Source organism: Dendropsophus ebraccatus, unplaced genomic scaffold (assembly GCF_027789765.1).
Source record: "Dendropsophus ebraccatus isolate aDenEbr1 unplaced genomic scaffold, aDenEbr1.pat pat_scaffold_1243_ctg1, whole genome shotgun sequence".
Taxonomy (NCBI): domain Eukaryota; kingdom Metazoa; phylum Chordata; class Amphibia; order Anura; family Hylidae; genus Dendropsophus; species Dendropsophus ebraccatus.
Window position 1 is genome coordinate 546 of NW_027208660.1, and position 18331 is coordinate 18876.

The 18331-nt window shown below is 45.6% G+C and overlaps 1 protein-coding gene across 1 annotated transcript; it reads right to left on the minus strand.

Annotated features, from left to right (window-relative positions):
- Positions 1–587: 587 nt before the first annotated feature.
- Positions 588–17728, minus strand: LOC138775012 (major centromere autoantigen B-like). The gene is made up of 14 exons (XM_069955770.1): positions 17654–17728; positions 7323–7373; positions 7060–7081; positions 6869–6887; positions 6646–6687; positions 5730–5768; positions 4779–4814; positions 3887–3925; positions 2455–2505; positions 1803–1850; positions 1559–1603; positions 1191–1226; positions 867–914; positions 588–747 (listed from the first exon to the last, which is right to left on the minus strand). The coding sequence occupies exons 1-13, from the start codon at positions 17726–17728 to the stop codon at positions 869–871; spliced, it is 549 nt and encodes a 182-aa protein (XP_069811871.1). The 3' UTR covers positions 588–747; positions 867–868.
- Positions 17729–18331: the final 603 nt, after the last annotated feature.

An 18331-nucleotide genomic window follows, 5' to 3' on the forward strand; every position in this document is an offset into this window, starting at 1 on the left:
ACCCCTTTAAGGGCACCTCCTCCAGACCCCTCTAGGTGTTCTTAGAGTCTAGTCCTCCTATTTTTGATGGTAAAGGGGGCTCCTCCTTCCCCCATGAGAGGCAAATAAATCCTCCTGATGTTATGGGCCCCTATTTGCCTCTAGATGTTAAAAGGGGTTATCTGGGGAGCTGAAAAGATATTTCCACCATTACCAGCATCTCACTTCCAGTTCGGACTCATCTCATCCCAACATCTTCTGACCTGGCAAAGGTCTGAGACAGTAGATCAGGTACTATGGTGTGATCACCACATGTGGTTGAAACTCACCGCCAGCAGTGGTCAATGTACGCGCAATGTTGTGATGACATTGGCAACATTGTTTGTACATTGACCGCCACTGGTTTCACCCGCATGCAACAATCACAACAAAGTACCTGGCCCACTGTCTCAGGCCGCCTCCGTTTTGCCAGATAAGAAGATGATGGTGTGAGAGGAGACCAAACTAGAAGTGAGACGCCGGCGAGGAAGGAAACGCCTTTTTAGTTACCAAGATAACCCCTTTAAGGGCACCTCCTCTAGGTGTTGTGAGTGTCTATTCCTCCTATCTCTGATGGTAAAAGGGGGCTCCTCCTCCCCCATGTGTGGTAAATGTATCCTCCGGATGTTATGGGCGTCCCATTTACCACTTGATGTTGCGGACGCCTCCTCCTCCAGACAGCTCCGGATGGTCGGGTGTCTTCTCCTCACTCTGGCGGGCCGGTGTTACCTAGATAGGATATATAACAAGCAATGTGTTAATAATGACAGGTTACATATATAGGCTCCATATGAATATACAGTCAGAATAAAAGTGATCTGAGGTGTGATGGGATTTTGGGTACTCACCTTTACTCCTCCTTGGTGGCGCAGCAGCAGCAGAACAGCGCCCGCAGTCTATAAGGGAAGGAGAAAAACCAGCATGACTTTCCTGAGATCAGACCCGTCAGCAGTGATGGGGAATAGACATTACACTGGAGAGAGGGGACTCAGTGCTATCCTAGTGGGTGAGATACAGGCGGCACCATGTTACTTGTATGTCTGTATTATGTACATGAGGCCTTTCATGGTTATTATATGTGACTGGTAATATAATATATAGTGATGACATGAGGATATACAGTGCAGCAATAGAGGTGTGTTATCATGTAAGTGTATCATCCATATATTTACCTGGATAAGATGGATCTCCTCCTGCTGCTGCTTCTGCTGAGGAGAAGTGACCAAGAAATGGAGGGAAATCAATGGTTAGTGTAAGGAAACCAGAATTTCTGAGCACATTATATAGAAACAATATAAAGCAAATGTATTCCTATAGCTGGGCCATCAGCTCCTGCAGCTACATGTATTATAGTCAGGTCTAGTTCTATCCTTCCAGCATTTATTACCAGCTCTATTCACACCTGCAGTAATATAATATTCACCATTACCCACAATAGAAATTAGATCCACCTCCAAATAGAGCGCCCCCTGTCCTCTCTATACAGGATGGTAAATAACAAATCCTTGTATTCACAATGTTATCAGCTTTGTTTCATTACCTGGGGATCTCCTCAGTCGTCGCCTCCTCGTCCTCCTCTTCTTCTCTGTGTATAGAATGTAAACCATCTCATATATAAATGTATTATTATATCACACATTATATGGTTCATTGTAAAGAAAGTGATTGCAAAGGTAATGGATTGAGCTGTACATTGCTGTATGCATTTACCATGATAGTACTATATATGTCGGGAACAGACAAAAAAACATGTATTCACAATACTATAAGCTTTGTTTCATTACCTGGGGATCTCCTCGGTGGTCGCCTCGTCCTCCTCTTCTTCCTCTTCTCTGTGTATAGAATGAAAACCATCTCATATATAAATATATTGTTATATTACAGATTATAGAGTTTATTGTAAAGAAAGTGATTACAAAGGTAATGAATTGTACATTGTGTTGACCATAGTGGTACTATATATGTCAAGTAAACTAAAGTATGAAGTGTATGGGGACCTTAATGGCTATCTCACAGTGTCAGCAGTTTGGTATGTGAATAAATGCTGTTCAAATAAATGGAAAAATATGATGCTATGTCTAACTAGAGCGCCCCCTATCCTGTCCTCCCGCAGCTCCTCTCTCTATACTGGATGGTGAAAAAATAAACATACAACACTATAAGCTTTGAGCCCTCACCTGGGGATGTCCGCCGCCTCCTCCTCGTCCACGTCTTCGTCAACTTCACTGAATATAGAATATAAACCAGCTCATATTTATACATATATGAAGATCTATTAAGACCCGTGTATGCCCAGGGGCGCACATTGGTAAATCTGCCCCATAGATTTTGGGGATATGTGACTACACAGAGTTTTGAGTGGGGAACTCTGATCTCCATGGACTCATACTGTCAACCCATATAATGTAGATGATTTTATCTCTTCTTCATACTTACATGATGGTCTGCAGGTTAGGGTGCCAAGTTCGTAGTGGAAACCGGCCCTTCCTGTAACAGAGAACATAGGTTTGGTTAGGATGATTTTTACTTTGTCCCATTTGAAACTTTCAGAAAATGTTATTTATTGTGACGTCTCAATAAAAACATGAATTCCACTAATGATATTTATTAACCCCTTATCATCACTGCCAGTTGTCTCCCTAACACTGTTGCCCTATTTTTAAAATTTGACATGAACAATTTTTCATGGCAGTAACTTTTTTTTATGCCTCTAAGTGATTCTGACATTGTGTTCCATGACACATCAAGTGGCAGTGTTTTTTTGTAAAACAGGGTGTGTTCACATGTACCAGATCCGCTGCGGATTCAGTACTGTGAAGGTAAATGGGTCCCATACATGCAGCGGGGCCACGGCTGTGTGAGGCTCCCGGCTCCCCTCACTTCTCTTAAGCCAATCAGTGCTGCCGTGCACTGATTGGCTAAAGAGGAGCGAGGGGAGCCTCACAATGCCGCGGCGCCGAGCAGGTAATGTATGCTCAGGGACGGGGCTGCAGGCTGTGGCGGGCGGCGGTGGATCCGCTGCGTTTATGGGACCCATTCACCTTCACAATACTGAATCCGCAGTGGATTTCGCTGCAAACTCGCAGCGTGAAATACCCTGCGGATCCAGTACGTGTGAACGTACCCTAAAAAATCTAAAATTTCTTGAACACATAGGATTTTAGTTGAAATTCTCTACTTGCCTGATAAATTAATTATTATTGATAATTTACAGAATAGTTACCTTATGTTGGCAAAATTTTATATTTAATTTTTAAATTTTGTTTAGAACGTTTAAGAGCTTAAACATTTAGTAGCAGTTTCGATATTTCAATGAAAATGTAAAAAATATTTTGGAACCACCCTATTTCAAAACCTGCACCCCCTAAACTTGCACCCCCTCCTGAGGAAAAAAAAAGCAAATCAACTTGTGTCAAAATTAATTAAATTTTTTTTTTTTTTATTCCCTCATTTTCTAGTTTAATAGTTTTTTCTCTCTGTAACATAGCAGCCGGTGTTGGCAGAGAACTGCAACTCCATATTTATTCCCTGATTCTGAAGTTTGAGAAATCTGTTAATAGCGTCTCTAGAGCTCCACATGTCTGACACATAGGTCTTAGACACCAAGGAGCACCTAGTGGATTTAGGGGTCCCCTTTTATTTAGGATATTATCTAGGCCTCATATCAATTTGCAGAGGGCTTGGGGTGCTAACATATTTTTGTGTGAAATGTTGATGTTTGTTTTTTTTGTGTGCATTCTAGGCCACATATGATCACTTTTTATTCTATTCTTTTATGGGGTGAAGCAAGTAAAAAACAGAAACAAACAAACTATGGTAAAAATGATTTATTTGATGTCATTGCTGTTTTTTGATGTAGTGTTATTACCTGAACATCCATGGCGCATCCATGATCTTCATCTTCCACCTATTACATGACAAAAAAATTGCATATTATAAAGGAAATATTAGTCAGTCCTCCAAGTGCTGCATATTGGGGAGGTTTTATAGAAACTGGTAAATTGGAAATCCACTGCCCAGATTTATTAAAACAGATGATCTGACTATAAAAGCGCTCTTAGCACTGGGTATTTGGGTTTAAATATTTGAAAAATTTGCGTAAAATCTTGGTTAAACTATGTTTAACGTACAATATGTGAGTGCACCTTTAAAAAAGTCTTCTTACTTTTCTTATATTTAACCAATGGACATTTTTTAACATACCCAAGGTGACGTTGCTAGTTGTCCCTTCTGTGTACCTGAGTAAGTGTCTTAAAGGCGCGGCTTAACCTCTAAAGTGCCACCGCTCCGATTCCCCCCTGCCTTTCCCCTATCAACTTGACTGATTGTTTTGGCTTGGCCGTCAGTCATGATGATAGAGGAGACTTAGTTGAGACAAAGGGCCATGTTACACGGACTAATCGGCAATGTAAATGAGTGCCGACCTGCTAGATTGTCAATCATTTACTGAGCCTAATACACGCCTCAATAATAGAGCAGCAAGGGCTGTTTATATCTTTGGCGATGTCCAAGCAGTCCTTATATATAAAGTATATACATGTGCTTCTGCTCGCTTCCCGGTATACATGTGCTTCTGCTCGCTGCCCGGTATCTTCCTGGCTGCTGCTGCTGCTGCCAGGAAGATACCGAGGAGCAGGCAGAAGCACCAGGGAGCGTGGAGCATAGGCTTGTTGGTTTTAGACGAGACCCCCTACAAACATGTCTTTGTGACTGATGCAACTATAATATTACTGTAACATATATTACTATGAGATACTTACACCCAGTTCTCGAACTCCTCCCTGATTTTTTCATCCCTGTTAGGGATAGAATAGAGAAGATAGTGAAAACCTAACACACATCAAGGGACATCAGTTTTCTAGGAGAACTTCATCAATAAGAAGACAATTTAGGCATTCTCACCATGATCAGTGTCTATAGGGGAGGAATTATAGGGTCACACAAGTTTTATGTTTTAATTTTACATTTAAAGAAAATGCTGCAAAGTTTGCTAGAAAAAATGCAAGTAAAAGCAAGCAAAAAATTTTCTTTGAAATCAGCTGGTGCCAGAAAGTGCCAGAGATTTGTAATTTACTTCCATTAAAAATCTCAACTCTTCCATTACTTATCAGCTGCTGTATGTCCTGTAGGAAGTGGTGTATTCTTTCCAGTCTGTAGAGCTTGTGAGGTTTTCTATGTGGATTTGCTGCTTCTCTGGACAGTTCCCGTCCCAGACAGAGGTGGCAGCTGATACCTACTTGAAGAGTTTTTTTAATAGAAGTAAATTACAAATCTCTGGCACTTTGTGGCACCAGTTGATTTGAAAGATATTTTTTTACTGAACTATTCCTTTAAAAAAAAAAAAAAACTAATAAAAAAAAACACTCATTTTTGTAGGCTTGTTGTTACTGGCCTCTCTTCCTGTCAATCATTCTGACGAGTGTGCTGACAGGCAGACAGCGGTGACTAGATATGTGCACCCAGATGACTACCTCCCCGTCTCTGCCTGCTGCGCGCTCTAGTAGTCAAACCTCTTTTTCCCTGGTATACAGCTTCTGCTGCGGCTGGTATGTGCCCAGGCTGCTCAGGAGCTGTATACAGTGCTCCAGGGAACCATATCAGCCCAAATGTGCTGATTGGTTCCCTTTAAGACGAGACCTCCCTGCAAACATGTCTATGTGACTGATATAACCAATATATTATTATAATATATTTTACTATGAGATACTTACTCCGAATCCTCCTCCTCTTCTTCGATGTCTTCATCACTGCTGTTAGGGATAGAAAAGAGAACATAGTGAAAACCTAACACACATTACAGACAGCAGTTTTCTGGCAGAACTTTAATACTAGTTGATTTGGAAGATTTTTTTTTACATTATTATATTTTACTATGAGATACTTACTCCGAATCCTCCATATCCTCCTCCTCCTCCTCGGTGTCGTCCTGGCTCCTGTTAGGGATAGAATAGAGAAGATAGTGAAAACCCAACACACATTACAGACAGCAGTTTTCTGGCACAATTTTAATAAGAAGACAGTTTATATAGAGACATCCTGGCGCTGATCGGTGTCTATAGGGGAGGAATTATAGGGTCACACAAGTTACAGTTTTAGTTTTACATTTAAATAAAATGCTACAAAGTTTGCTGAAAAAAAAAACCAAATAATGTGGAATTAAAGGGGTAGTTCAGCAAACATTTTTTTCTTTCAAATGAACTGATGCCTGAGATTTGCAATTTACTTCCATTAAAAATCTCAACTCTTAAGTACTTATCAGCTTCTGTATGTCCAGCAGGAAGTGGTGTATTTTTTCCAGTCAGGTGAGCAGGAGAGGTTTTCTATGGGGATTTGCTGCTGCTCTGGGCAGTTCCTGTCACAGGCAGAGGTGGCATCAGGGAGCACTGTGTCAGACTGGAAAGAATACACCACCTCCTGCAGGGCGTACAGCAGCTGAGAAGTACTGGAGCTTTTTTTTTATAGAAGTAAAATACAAATTTCTGGCACTTTGTGGCACTAGTTGATTTAAAAGATTTTTTTTTTTTTTTTTTTAACTACCCCATTAAAAAAAAAAAACTCTGAACAATAAACATGTCTTTGTGACTGATATAACTATTATATTATTGTATTTTACTATGAGATACTTACTCCGAATCCACCTCCTCCTCCTCCGCGGTGTCTTCCTCACTGCTGTTAGGGATAGAATAGAGAAGATAGTGAGAACCTAACACACATTACAGACAGCAGTTTTCTGGCAGAACCTCATCAATAAGAAGACAAGTTATATAGAGACATCCTGGCGCTGATCGGTGTCTATAGTGGAGGAATTATAGGGTCACACAAGTTACATTTTCAGTAAAGATTTACTTACCCGGAATCCGATCCTCCATCTAAAAGAAAAAAAAAAAAAAGAAAAGTGTTAGATTTAAATATGTCTTTTAACCCCATCATGTAACTTTCACAATGTTTCACAGCAATGGGGTAGGGGACTGGTGTCATATATATGATGAGATGTTAGACATGAAATCTATGGAGGTGATGTTATAGACAGGAAAAACTCACCCTCGCCGTCATCCTGTGCAGCCTGAAATAGGAAATAGAGAGAGTAAGCAGAGGACATTGGTATATTGCCGAGCATGAAACGTCTGTGTACATCTGAGCTATTTGCTTGTTGTTTTTTCTATGGCCATAGAAATAATTGATATCTCAATTATTTCCTGCCGTTCTACATTGACTTCAATGCTGTTTTCAATGCAACAATGGCCGTTGTTCGTACAATGTGTGAACATATTCTAAAAGTCTAAATGAATAAAGCATATACTTACCTCTGCACACTCCCCGGTGCTTCTGCCTGCGCCCCAGTGTCTTCCTGGCTTCTGCGGACAGCAGGCAAAAGCCAGGAAAATATCACAGGCAGAAGCATCGGGCAGTGTGCAGAGGTAAGTATATACTTTATTATTTTCCTTACACATTCATCAGCCGTTGGCCGTGCATCGTTATTACACATAGCAATGCGCAATCGCCGGCCAATGTTTTTGGGTTAGGACCAAACGATTGCAGCTGCCCCTCCACACCACAGTGCTCTCCTCTGCCAGTCTCCCTGACCTCCCAGTACCCGTCCCCAGGCCGCCCGCCACCCTTCTTGAGCCCCATCCGTCGTTGTTCTGGCGCAGCATACACCGGCCACGTCTGCTGCTTCACTCCTACAGGGCTCACCTCCACCGGCCTTCCCGACCTCCTAGGACCTCTGACCAAGCACCTGCCATCCTCCTCCAATGCCCACTGCAAAGCCAAAATCAAGTAGCGGCACCAAGTAGCCAGCGGTACTGCCTCTCTCTCTGCTGTGGCTGCAGGGAACACCTGTTTAGAGTGGGGATTACCCTGAGGGGAATCCCTGTTTTAAATGGGTGTTCCATGCAACAGAGGTAGAGAGAGAGGCAATAGCGACCGCTGTTTAAACTTGAAATCACTACTTGATTTTGGCACCGCAGCAGGCATTGGAGGAGGATGGCAGGGGCTTGGTCAGAGGTCCCAGGAGGTCAGAAAGGCCAGTGGAGGTGAGCCCTGTCGGGAAGAAGCTTCGGCCAGTGTATGCTCCACCAGGCGGCTGCCGGACCAGAGAGCTGGGACGGGGCTCAAGAAGGAAGGTGGGCGGCCTGGGTATCAGGTGGTCGGGGAGACTGGTGGACGCAAGAGGCAACTGTAGCAGCTTTGGGAATGTCGCCGGTGTCCGAACCAGCTAGCAGGGGTCGTGGGGACTCCAGGAGTGTAGGCGGCAGCCTGGGGACAGGTCCAGGGGCTGGAGCAGCTGTTCCCAGCAGCAGGAAGAAGCATAGGCAGCGCGCCAAGTTCAAATAGGCGCCCGCTCTTGCATCTCTCTATGCCTCCGCTGCAGGGAACAACGATTTAGACAATTTCTCCTTGTAATAAAGAAAATGATCAGGCGATGACAATGTTGATCGCTGATGATCGTGTCTTTTGATCCTGATCTAAAATCATTGGCTGCGACTACGCACAGCAATATGTAAAAACCATCCCTCCTCCCAAACCCGCTGCCCTTCCTAACCGCCCATCAGGCAAGCGGGGGGATATGGCAGGCATACACCTGGGAGAAGAGGCAAATCTGCGCCTTCTCCCTGGCATACGCCCCGGCCACAGCCTTGATAAAGTTCTCCCTCTGTGTTGATACCTTTCAAACCACAAGAGATATTGCAGATATGGTATTAGCAATCGATTTCTAAGACAATTGTAGTCATCTTTAATGTACTACATGACCATCTTGATTGTGGCTTCCAAGATGGCAGCCATGTTCCAGACATGCAGTAATACCTCGGTTCCCGAACCATATCTTTGGTATGTTTTCCTTGGTTTGCCTTTTTTTATATGCTACGTGACCACCTTTCCACTGGAAAAATTTGCCCTTGATCCAATATGGCGGCCATTAAAATGGTGGCATATCAATAAAAAGTAGAAACTCCCAAAACCTGCGCCACAGATGAATATAATGAAGATAGATCAGTGATCAGTGATTTCGGATAATTGTATTAAAATGCCCATCCAGTACACATTGGGGGTAATATACATCATATTTGTGTCACGTTGTTAGATACAAAACTCTCATATATGCTGCATAATCTATTTCTGGTATAATGTGCGTATTTACTCATCACTTTTGGCGGGGGTGGGGGGTTGTGGGTGAAAAATGCGGACAATGATCCAACAAATCAGTGTAAGCTTTTATCCAGTAATCAGCACAAGATGTAGGGGGTTATGTGGCTTATCCAGAATTAGAAAAATACTACTGCTTTTTTAAGAACAGCGCCATGCTTATCTTCAGGCTTTATGTGGTATTACAACTCAGCTTTATTCACATCACTAGTAAATGTGCCGCAGTACCACAGAAAAACTGAGGACAATAGGGGCACTCTTTATGGATGGGGGCAGCTATGACCCAGATTTATCAAACTGTGGAAGTTTATGTTCACACACAGTTAAAACAACAGTGGTTGTCTAACACGGCCATTGTTGGCAGAATCTTGTCATAAAAAATATAATGTGTGAACGTAGCCTAAAACTGAAACTGGTGTCAGCTGCCCACAGCAACCAATCACGGCTCAGCTTTCCAGAGAATCTGTCAGGTCCATTCCAGGTACAGAGCTGCAGACACAGGCAGATAGGTAATAGAGAGAGAATACAAGGGAAGCCTGTGTCTTTGCTGATGGCCATTTGTACAGTTATAAAATTGTATTTTATATGTATCAGTCATTTATTTCCCTAATCTTCACATATATACAGACAAATAAGCTGACCTGTATACCAGGAGAAAACATAGTATTATTGGTAGTAATATATAACTTTTTTAAATATAGATAAAAAACTAATTAAGAACAGTGTGTGTGCTCACCTCCACAGCAAAACCAAACCACAAAAACTATATACAGATAGACCACAGTATCATCATGCATCACTCAGTCAGGTGCGATAATACACATAGAAGCAACAAAGTAGCTGCAAACAATGTATGATAGCAAATGCAAGATCAACCAATAAACAAGCAGGTGTAAACACGATGGGATGAACGCCAGTATAGATAGGTACAGGAGCTATTAACCCTGTTACGCCCTGAGCATGGTGCACCAATCTACCCCTCCTCACTCAGGGAATCATCGGAGTAGACGCCCTTATAATGGCGGCTCCTGCCCTGTGCTGTCCCTACTCCCAGACCCTATGCTTACCCTTATCCAGCTCCCTACACGGCGTTTCATCTACAAAGGACTCGTCAGGGGAGGATGATAGATCCCGGGTATAGCACTGCATCGGAGTCCTGTACAGTGTGCGTCCGGCATCAATAAACGTGGCACATCACAGCAGTGGCCGGAATGCCTGGAGGACACTAATAGCCTGATCTGTGGCTGTGTGACACGACTAGATCAGGCTATTAGTGTCCTCCAGGCACTCCGGCCACTGCTGTGATGTGCCACGTTTATTGAGGCCAGATGCACACAGTACCGGACCCCGATGCAGTGCTATACCCGGGATCTATCATCCTCCCCTGACAAGTCCTTTGTACATGAAATGCTGTGTAGGGAGCTGCATAAGGGTAAGTGTAGGGTCTGGGAGTAGGGACAGCACAGGGCAGGAGCCGCCATTATAAGGGCGTCTACTCCGATGGTTCCCTCGGTGAGGAGGGGTAGATTGGTGCACCATGTTCAGGGCTTAACAGGGTTAATAGCTCCTGTACCTATCTATACTGGCGTGCATCCCATCCCATTCACACCTGCTTGTTTATTGGTTGATGTTGCATTTGCTATCATACATTGTTTGTAGCTACTATGTTGCTACTATGTGTATTATTGACAGTGCACAATGACATTACACTGTATGGAATCACTGCCGTTGTGTATACACTATTGCTGTGGTTCTCTGCGTCTGCAAAAAATAATTGATGAGTCTATTTTGTGTGGCCGCTATTCAGTGAAAAGCGGCTGCACAAGATAGCCTGTCCGCACAATGTAAAGGACTATGGGCACACCCAAATGTGCCCGCATTCGAATTTAAATGAAGAGATGGTGACCTGGCCGATACTACAGTATTGGCCTTGTGAACATCTGAGACATCAGCTTTTGTTTAAAACATAAAACACCGGCTGTGTCAAATACCGGCTGATGTTCATGCCTTGTGTGAACGTGGCCTTTAGGCTGGATTTCCAACAAGTATCCAAAAAACAAAAACTACTGCATGATGTTAACCAGACTCCGGCCCAGCAAGGATAGCGTAGCAGCCGGGCTCTGAGGAAGAAGATCAGTGGAAGAAGCTGGAGAGACACACAGAGGCCACCGGAGAGCGGTTAAGGACCCGGCGCAATTCCCTGCCCCTCCCTAACACAGCTGCCTGTAAAACTACCTGTCCAAGCCCTTCTGCTACAATTATCCCTAGACCTACTACTACTACCCCCAGCCCTACAGCTAGTACTACTCCCAACCCTACTGCTACTACTATCCCCAGTCCTACAGCTACTACTACTCCCAGCCTTACTGCTACTATTACCCAAAGCCCAACTGCTACTACTACCCCCAGCCCTACCGCTACTACTACTACTCCCAGCCCTACAGCTACTACTACTACTCCCAGCCCTACAGCTACTACTACTACTCCCAGCCCTACAGCTACTACTACTCCCAGCCTTACTGCTACTATTACCCAAAGCCCTACTGCTACTACTACCCCAGCCCTACCGCTACTACTACTACCCCTAGCGCTACAGCTACTACTACTCCCAGCCCTACTGCTACTACTACCCCCAGCCCTACAGCTACTACTACTACTCCCAGCCCTACTGCTACTACTACCCCCAGTACTACAGCTACTACTACTCCCAGCCTTACTGCTACTACTACTCCCAGCCCTACAGCTACTACTTCCCCAAGCTCTCCAAAATAGTAAGAAGTACAGGCTCTTCATATATAGAAAAAAGATGTGCAGGGCACTCACTGTAAAACTTTACTTTTATTTAATCCATGTTAAAAATCCATTACAAGGGATAATGACAACAGGAACGGCAGCACCAGGTGTCTGGAGAAGCATACTGACGTACTCGAAACAGCTGTAACGCCGCCACATGGTGCTGGCGTTCCTGCCGTCCTTAACCCGTGGAATGAATTTTTAACATGGATTAAATAAAATTTTTACAGTGAGTGCCCTGCACATCTTCTTTTTTCTATATATGAAGTAAGGGTGGAGAGGACACCCTGCTGGTACTTTTATGAACTCAATTTTGCACATATTGGACTGATCTCTATAGGCCAGTGCTTCTCAAACTTTTTCTACTGGAGCCTCACCCAACAGACCAAGGCAATGCCCGGGCCTCACCAGACTGACCAAGAGGATGCCTGGGCCTCACTATCTGTGGTGAAAGTCCATTTGAAAGCTGAAAACAATGCTAGGGCTACCTTTCACTCATCTCCCAAGCTCTGTATGCTAATAAAGCAAGTACAAAATAAATTAATAATGTTGCTAAAATGGAGATTTTGGAGGACTGTGCAGATCATAGTTACTTTTGTGAAAACTGGCTTCCCAGCTGGGCCTCACCAACAACTAGGGGGCGCCTCACTGGTGAGGCCCGCCTCACAGTTTGAGAAGCACTGCTATAGGCGGTAGGCCGATCATTGTCTCTATCACATTGGACACCCAGCCCTACAGCTTCTACTGCCCCCAACTGTATAGCTACTACTTCTCAGCTGTATAGCTACTACTACCCTAGTTCTACAGCTACCATTACCCCCTGCCCTGCTGCTGCCACTACCCCCAGCCCTACAGCTACCACTACCCCCAGCCCTACAACTACCACTACCCCCAGCCCTACAGCTACCATTAACCCCAGACCTACAGCTACCACTATCCCCAGCCCTACAGCTACCATTACCCCCAGACCTACAGCTCCTGCTACCCCCAGCCCTACAGCTACCACTTGTTCCAGCTTTACTGCTGCCACTACCCCCAGCCCTACAGCTACCACTACCCCCAGCCCTACAGCTACCACTTGTTCCAGCTTTACTGCTGCCACTACCCCCATCACTAAAGCTACCACTAGCCCCAGTTGTACAGCTCCTACTACCCCTGGCCCTACAGCTGCCACTACCCCCATCACTCAATCTACCACTAGCCCCATTCCTACAGCTACTGCTACCCCCAGTTTTACAGTCTGTGTCCCTCCTTTGTGGTTATAACAGGATTTATGGTGTCTGTAATGTTGTGTCCACACTGCACATGTGTCAGTCTAGTCTTACAGTATAGCAGCTATCTGACAGTAAATGGATGTTACACCTAACAACAAATCAGAGTACAGTCTACTTTATAAGTATACGTAACATTTATTTTTATTTATATAAAGGAGAGCTCAGTAATAATGCAAAAAATAACATTTATTCTTACATCTGTAGGATGTGCTATTACTTCGCCCTGTTGTGTTTTTATTTAATTATTTTAACCCCCCCCCCCGTGCAGCCCCCATACACCTGCATCGATTCATTCAAAAACTTATTTACTTCCTGTTTCAGCGACATCTTCATTTCCTCATTACTCACAGCGCTGTGTCTGTCGGCCGCTATGGAGGATGGCCGGGCTGCTGTGTCTGTCGGCCGCTATGGAGGATGGCCGGGCTGCTGTGTCTGTCGGCCACTATGGAGGATGGCCGGGCTGCTGTGTCTGTCAGCCGCTATAGAGGATGGCCAGGCTGCTGTGTCTGTCGGCCGCTATGAAGGATGGCCGGGCTGCTCTGTCTGTCGGCTATTATGGAGAATGGCCGGCTGCTGTGTTTGCCGGCCGCTATGGAGGATGGCCGGGCTGCTCTGTCTGTCGGCCGCTATGGAGGATGGCCGGCTGCTGTCTCTGTCGGCCGCCATGGAGGATGGCCGGGCTGCTCTATCTGTTGGCCGCTACGGAGGATGGCCGAGCTGCTGTGTCTGTCAGCCACTATGGAGGATGGCCGGGCTGCTCTATCTGTTGGCCGCTACGGAGGAAGCCGAGCTGCTGTGTCTGTCAGCCACTATGGAGGATGGCCGGGCTGCTCTGTCTGTTGGCCGCTATGGAGGATGGCCGGGCTGCTGTGTCTGTTGGCCGCTATGGAGGATGTCCGGGCTGCTCTGTCTGTTGGCCGCTATGGAGGATGGCCAGGCTGCTGTGTCTATCGGCCGTTATGGAGGATGGCCGGGCTGCTGTGTCTGCCGACCACTACGGAGGATGGCCGGCTGCTGTGTCTATCGGCCGCTATGGAAGATGGCCGGCTGCTGTCTCTGTCGGCCGCCATGGAGGATGGCCGGGCTGCTCTATCTGTTGGCCGCTACAGAGGATGGCCGAGCTGCTGTGTCTGTCAGCCGCTATGGAGGATGGCCGGGCTGCTCTGTCTGTTGGCCGCTATGGATGATGGCCGGGCTGCTGTGTCTATCGGCCATTATGGAGGATGGCCGGGCTGCTGTGTCTGCCGACCGCTACGGAGGATGGCCGGCTGCTCTGTCTGTCGGCCGCTATGGAGGATGGCCGGCTGCTGTCTATGTCGGCCGCCATGGAGGATGGCCGGGCTGCTCTATCTGTTGGCCGCTACGGAGGATGGCCGAGCTGCTGTGTCTGTCAGCCACTATGGAGGATGGCCGGGCTGCTGTGTCTGTTGGCCGCTATGGAGGATGCCCGGGCTGCTCTGTCTGTTGGCCGCTATGGAGGATGGCCGGGCTGCTGTGTCTATCGGCCGTTATGGAGGATGGCCGGGCTGCTGTGTCTGCCGACCGCTATGGAGGATGGCCGGCTGCTGTGTCTATCGGCCGCTATGGAAGATGGCCGGCTGCTGTCTCTGTCGGCCACTGTGCTGCATGACATTGTCCTGGCTCTACAGGCAGGCGGGGAAGCCTATAGTGGAATCCTCCCCCATTACAGCATGGAGGAGATGTTGCGGTTGGGGGAGAATTCCACTACAGGCTTCCCCATCTGCCCGTATAGCCATGACAATGTATTGCAACTCAGCCTCCCCCCCTGCCCCGCGCACGTGTTTCAGCAGCTCCTTAATGTGTGGGTGCGTGGGATTTCACTGTGCAAAAGAGGAGTGGCGGCTCCGGTCATCCTCAGGGCCCCAGCATCTCTGTGGCGCTGTAAGACGGGGGGATTCCACTCCAGGCTTCCTCGTCTGCCTGTAGAGCCCATAGAGGGACAATGTGCAGCAGCACCCCCCTTGCTTACCAGCATCTCAGCATCTCTGTAATGTGTCGGGAGGATTTCCCTCCAGGCTTCCCTGTCACCCCCTATGTCACTTTCCATCTACTGTGGCCCCCAGCTGTTGCACAGCTACAACTACCATTATGTCCTGGTGACATTACATGATGGGAGTTGTAGTTAGGTAACTTGGAAAGCTCCAGGTTGCAGAACTACAATTCCCATCTTGTACTGTCACCACAACATGAGGATGGGGCTTGTAGTTATGCAAACATGAGAGCTCCAAGTTGAAGAACTACAACTCCCATGATTATGTTGTGGGGACTATACTTTATGGGACTTGTAGTTTTACAGCTTGGAGCTTTCCTGTTTGCATAACTACAACTCCCATCTTGTACCACATATATTATTATTATAATTATTTTATTTAATTAGCATGACAGATCACACAGTAGATCCTGACCCAGTGATAGCATTGTCACATATTACTGCACATCTGGATAAAGTCTTAGGCCAGGCCCATGTATGTGTGCTATGTGATTTCCCTCTCCACCTTATAGGAGTATATTCCTTCCTATGTCCGCAGAGGTGCTGGAGATCACATAACACACACAGTGCATGAGCCCGGCCATAGACCACAGCCACCACCCAGCAGTTATCATGGCCAACTAAGCCCCGCCCCCTGCATGGAACATGGCAAAATGGCAGTTGGAAATGGCTGAACATGGGGAATAAGTAACAGGGTGTAAGGTATTTATAGCTCCCCATTCTACACATCTCCTCCCATCACCACTGTCTCCTATGGGGGGGGGGGCACCTATGTGATCATGTGACCAGGGAGGAGTATCTACAGGTACAGATACTCCTGGACAGGACACCCCACTATGTACACAACCCCATCTCTAAACATCCCACAGTGTATCCTATCTGCTATACCCTGCTATACTGGATGGGGAATTCTCACTCACATGTTCCTCGTAGACAACTGGAACGTCCTTTTCCTCTACGGACTGCTCCACGTCCATCTTCGGCTCTTCCTCCATTTCTCTAAATCGCCTCCTGTCGCCAATCTCTCGCAGAAATCACCTGTGTGTGTGAAAAAAATAAAGATTACATGGAGAAAACTGATTGAAAAGTAGAAAATAACAAAAAATACCAGGAGCCAATGGATGTGTGTACTTACGATCCAACTCCTAATAAAGCTCTGAAGGGCCCAGTAGCTGTTCTATTATGATGTCATATTTCTTTTGTTTTGTTTTTTAAATAAACTTTATTTAAACATCTGGATACAAACACTTGTACTAACCATATAATGCAATATCACTGATATAAACATTACATACATAATGAACAATTGGCCATTGGCGGGAATTTCTATTTTTGTTTGGATGAATAAGATCTTGGTCTATGCGCTCGGCTGTAGTATTTTAATATGGTTTATACTAATACTTGATAATGTTGCTCAAACAAACAAAAAAACATTTAGCAAAAGGTTTCAGCCCCTTCCTATAAGAATATTTTTCCCTATATAATTACTATTTTATTAATAGTTTTATATAAGGGTAATAAGTGATTATTATTACATATTTGCCGCTTCTTTCCCGCCTGCTCTGCCTGTGTAGGGTTCAGGTCTCTTTTGGGGTTTAGTGTTTACGTTCATCTTGATTATTGTGCACAGTTTGCCATAGGCGGCCATTATACCAAATATGTGTATTGAGTAGTCCAGTCCCCTACACTCCTCAATACACTTGTTACAGGGGGCATATCTAGTTGTAAGGGTCATTCTAACTTGTTATAGGGGGATTCTATCTGACTACAGGGGCACACTGTATCTGGCTATAGCAGACATGGAATTTGATCCAGGTAGCATATCTAGTAGCAAGGGGTAATGTATCTGGTTATAGGGTTATTGTATGTGGCTGCAGGGTTCATATCTAGCTACTTAAGAAATTGTATCTCTCTACAGGGGGCATCTGTGTCTACATGGGCATTGTAACTGTATACAAGATGCATCATATCTCATTACAAAGGTATATCTGACTGTTGCACCTCATTACAGGGGGCATATGTAGTTGCATGGGGTATCGTATCTGGCTACAGGAGGCACAATGGATTGATGGGCAGGTAAGTTTAACTTTGTGTTAGCAAGGAAGGCACTGCTTTTGGTTATATGGGGAATATCTGGCTACAGGGGGCATTGTATCTGTTTTTAAAGTATCTGACTAGGAGGAAACATTGCATTTGGTCATAAGGATCATATCTGGTTGCATGGGATGTTGAATCTGGCTGTAGGGAGCATTGTATCCAGCTACTGAGGCATTATTACAGGCTATAGGGGGCCTATCTGTCTACAGGGACCACTGTATCTGGCCGCAGGTGGCATATCTAGCTGCTGGGGCATTATTATTGGCAATAGGGAATGTTATTGTGGGATCTGATCTTGGAAGGATATGCTTACAGAGCCTATGGCTGCAGTGTGATCATAGTCCTTGGGGGTCTGCATGTCGTGATCCCTGCATGTGGGGGTCTGCATGGCGGGATCCCTGCATGTTATTTGCAAGATATATTTTTGCTGCTCTTTGGCAATTTTAGAAAAATGCAGCAGGCTGAGGTTTTGGCATTTTTTGGGGGAAACTGCAGCGTTTTTCTCCCAAAGACTTCAATGGAAGGCTTCAGCTCTACTAAAATATGCCATAGGTTATGCATATGGTGGTTTTTAGTGGCGCTTTTCAGGAAGAAAAAAAAAATCGCCACTGGTCACCAGGGGGTTAACTGAACCCTCTGTGGGTCAGACTGTGCTTCGTTCCAGGAAAGGGGTGAGCTTAACTTACCATCCGTTCTTCTCCCTGTCTCCTTCTCATGAGCAGCTGAGCAGGGACACTGCTTTAGCCACTGATTGGCTGAGATGACGCTGGAGCATCGTCAGCGTAGCCAACCTGCGGCTACAATAGTGGCTCCATATTTAAAGAAGCAGAGCCTGGCACACTTGTATCTCAGAGTGCCAGTATCTGCTGAAGATAGAAGACGTCAGGGTGAGCATCAATAGGGCCCCCCTTCTCCCCAGCACTATACCCATCCCAGCAAGGAAGGGGAGCAAGTAATCCCTTTTTTGCTGGGATGGGTACAATGTAACATC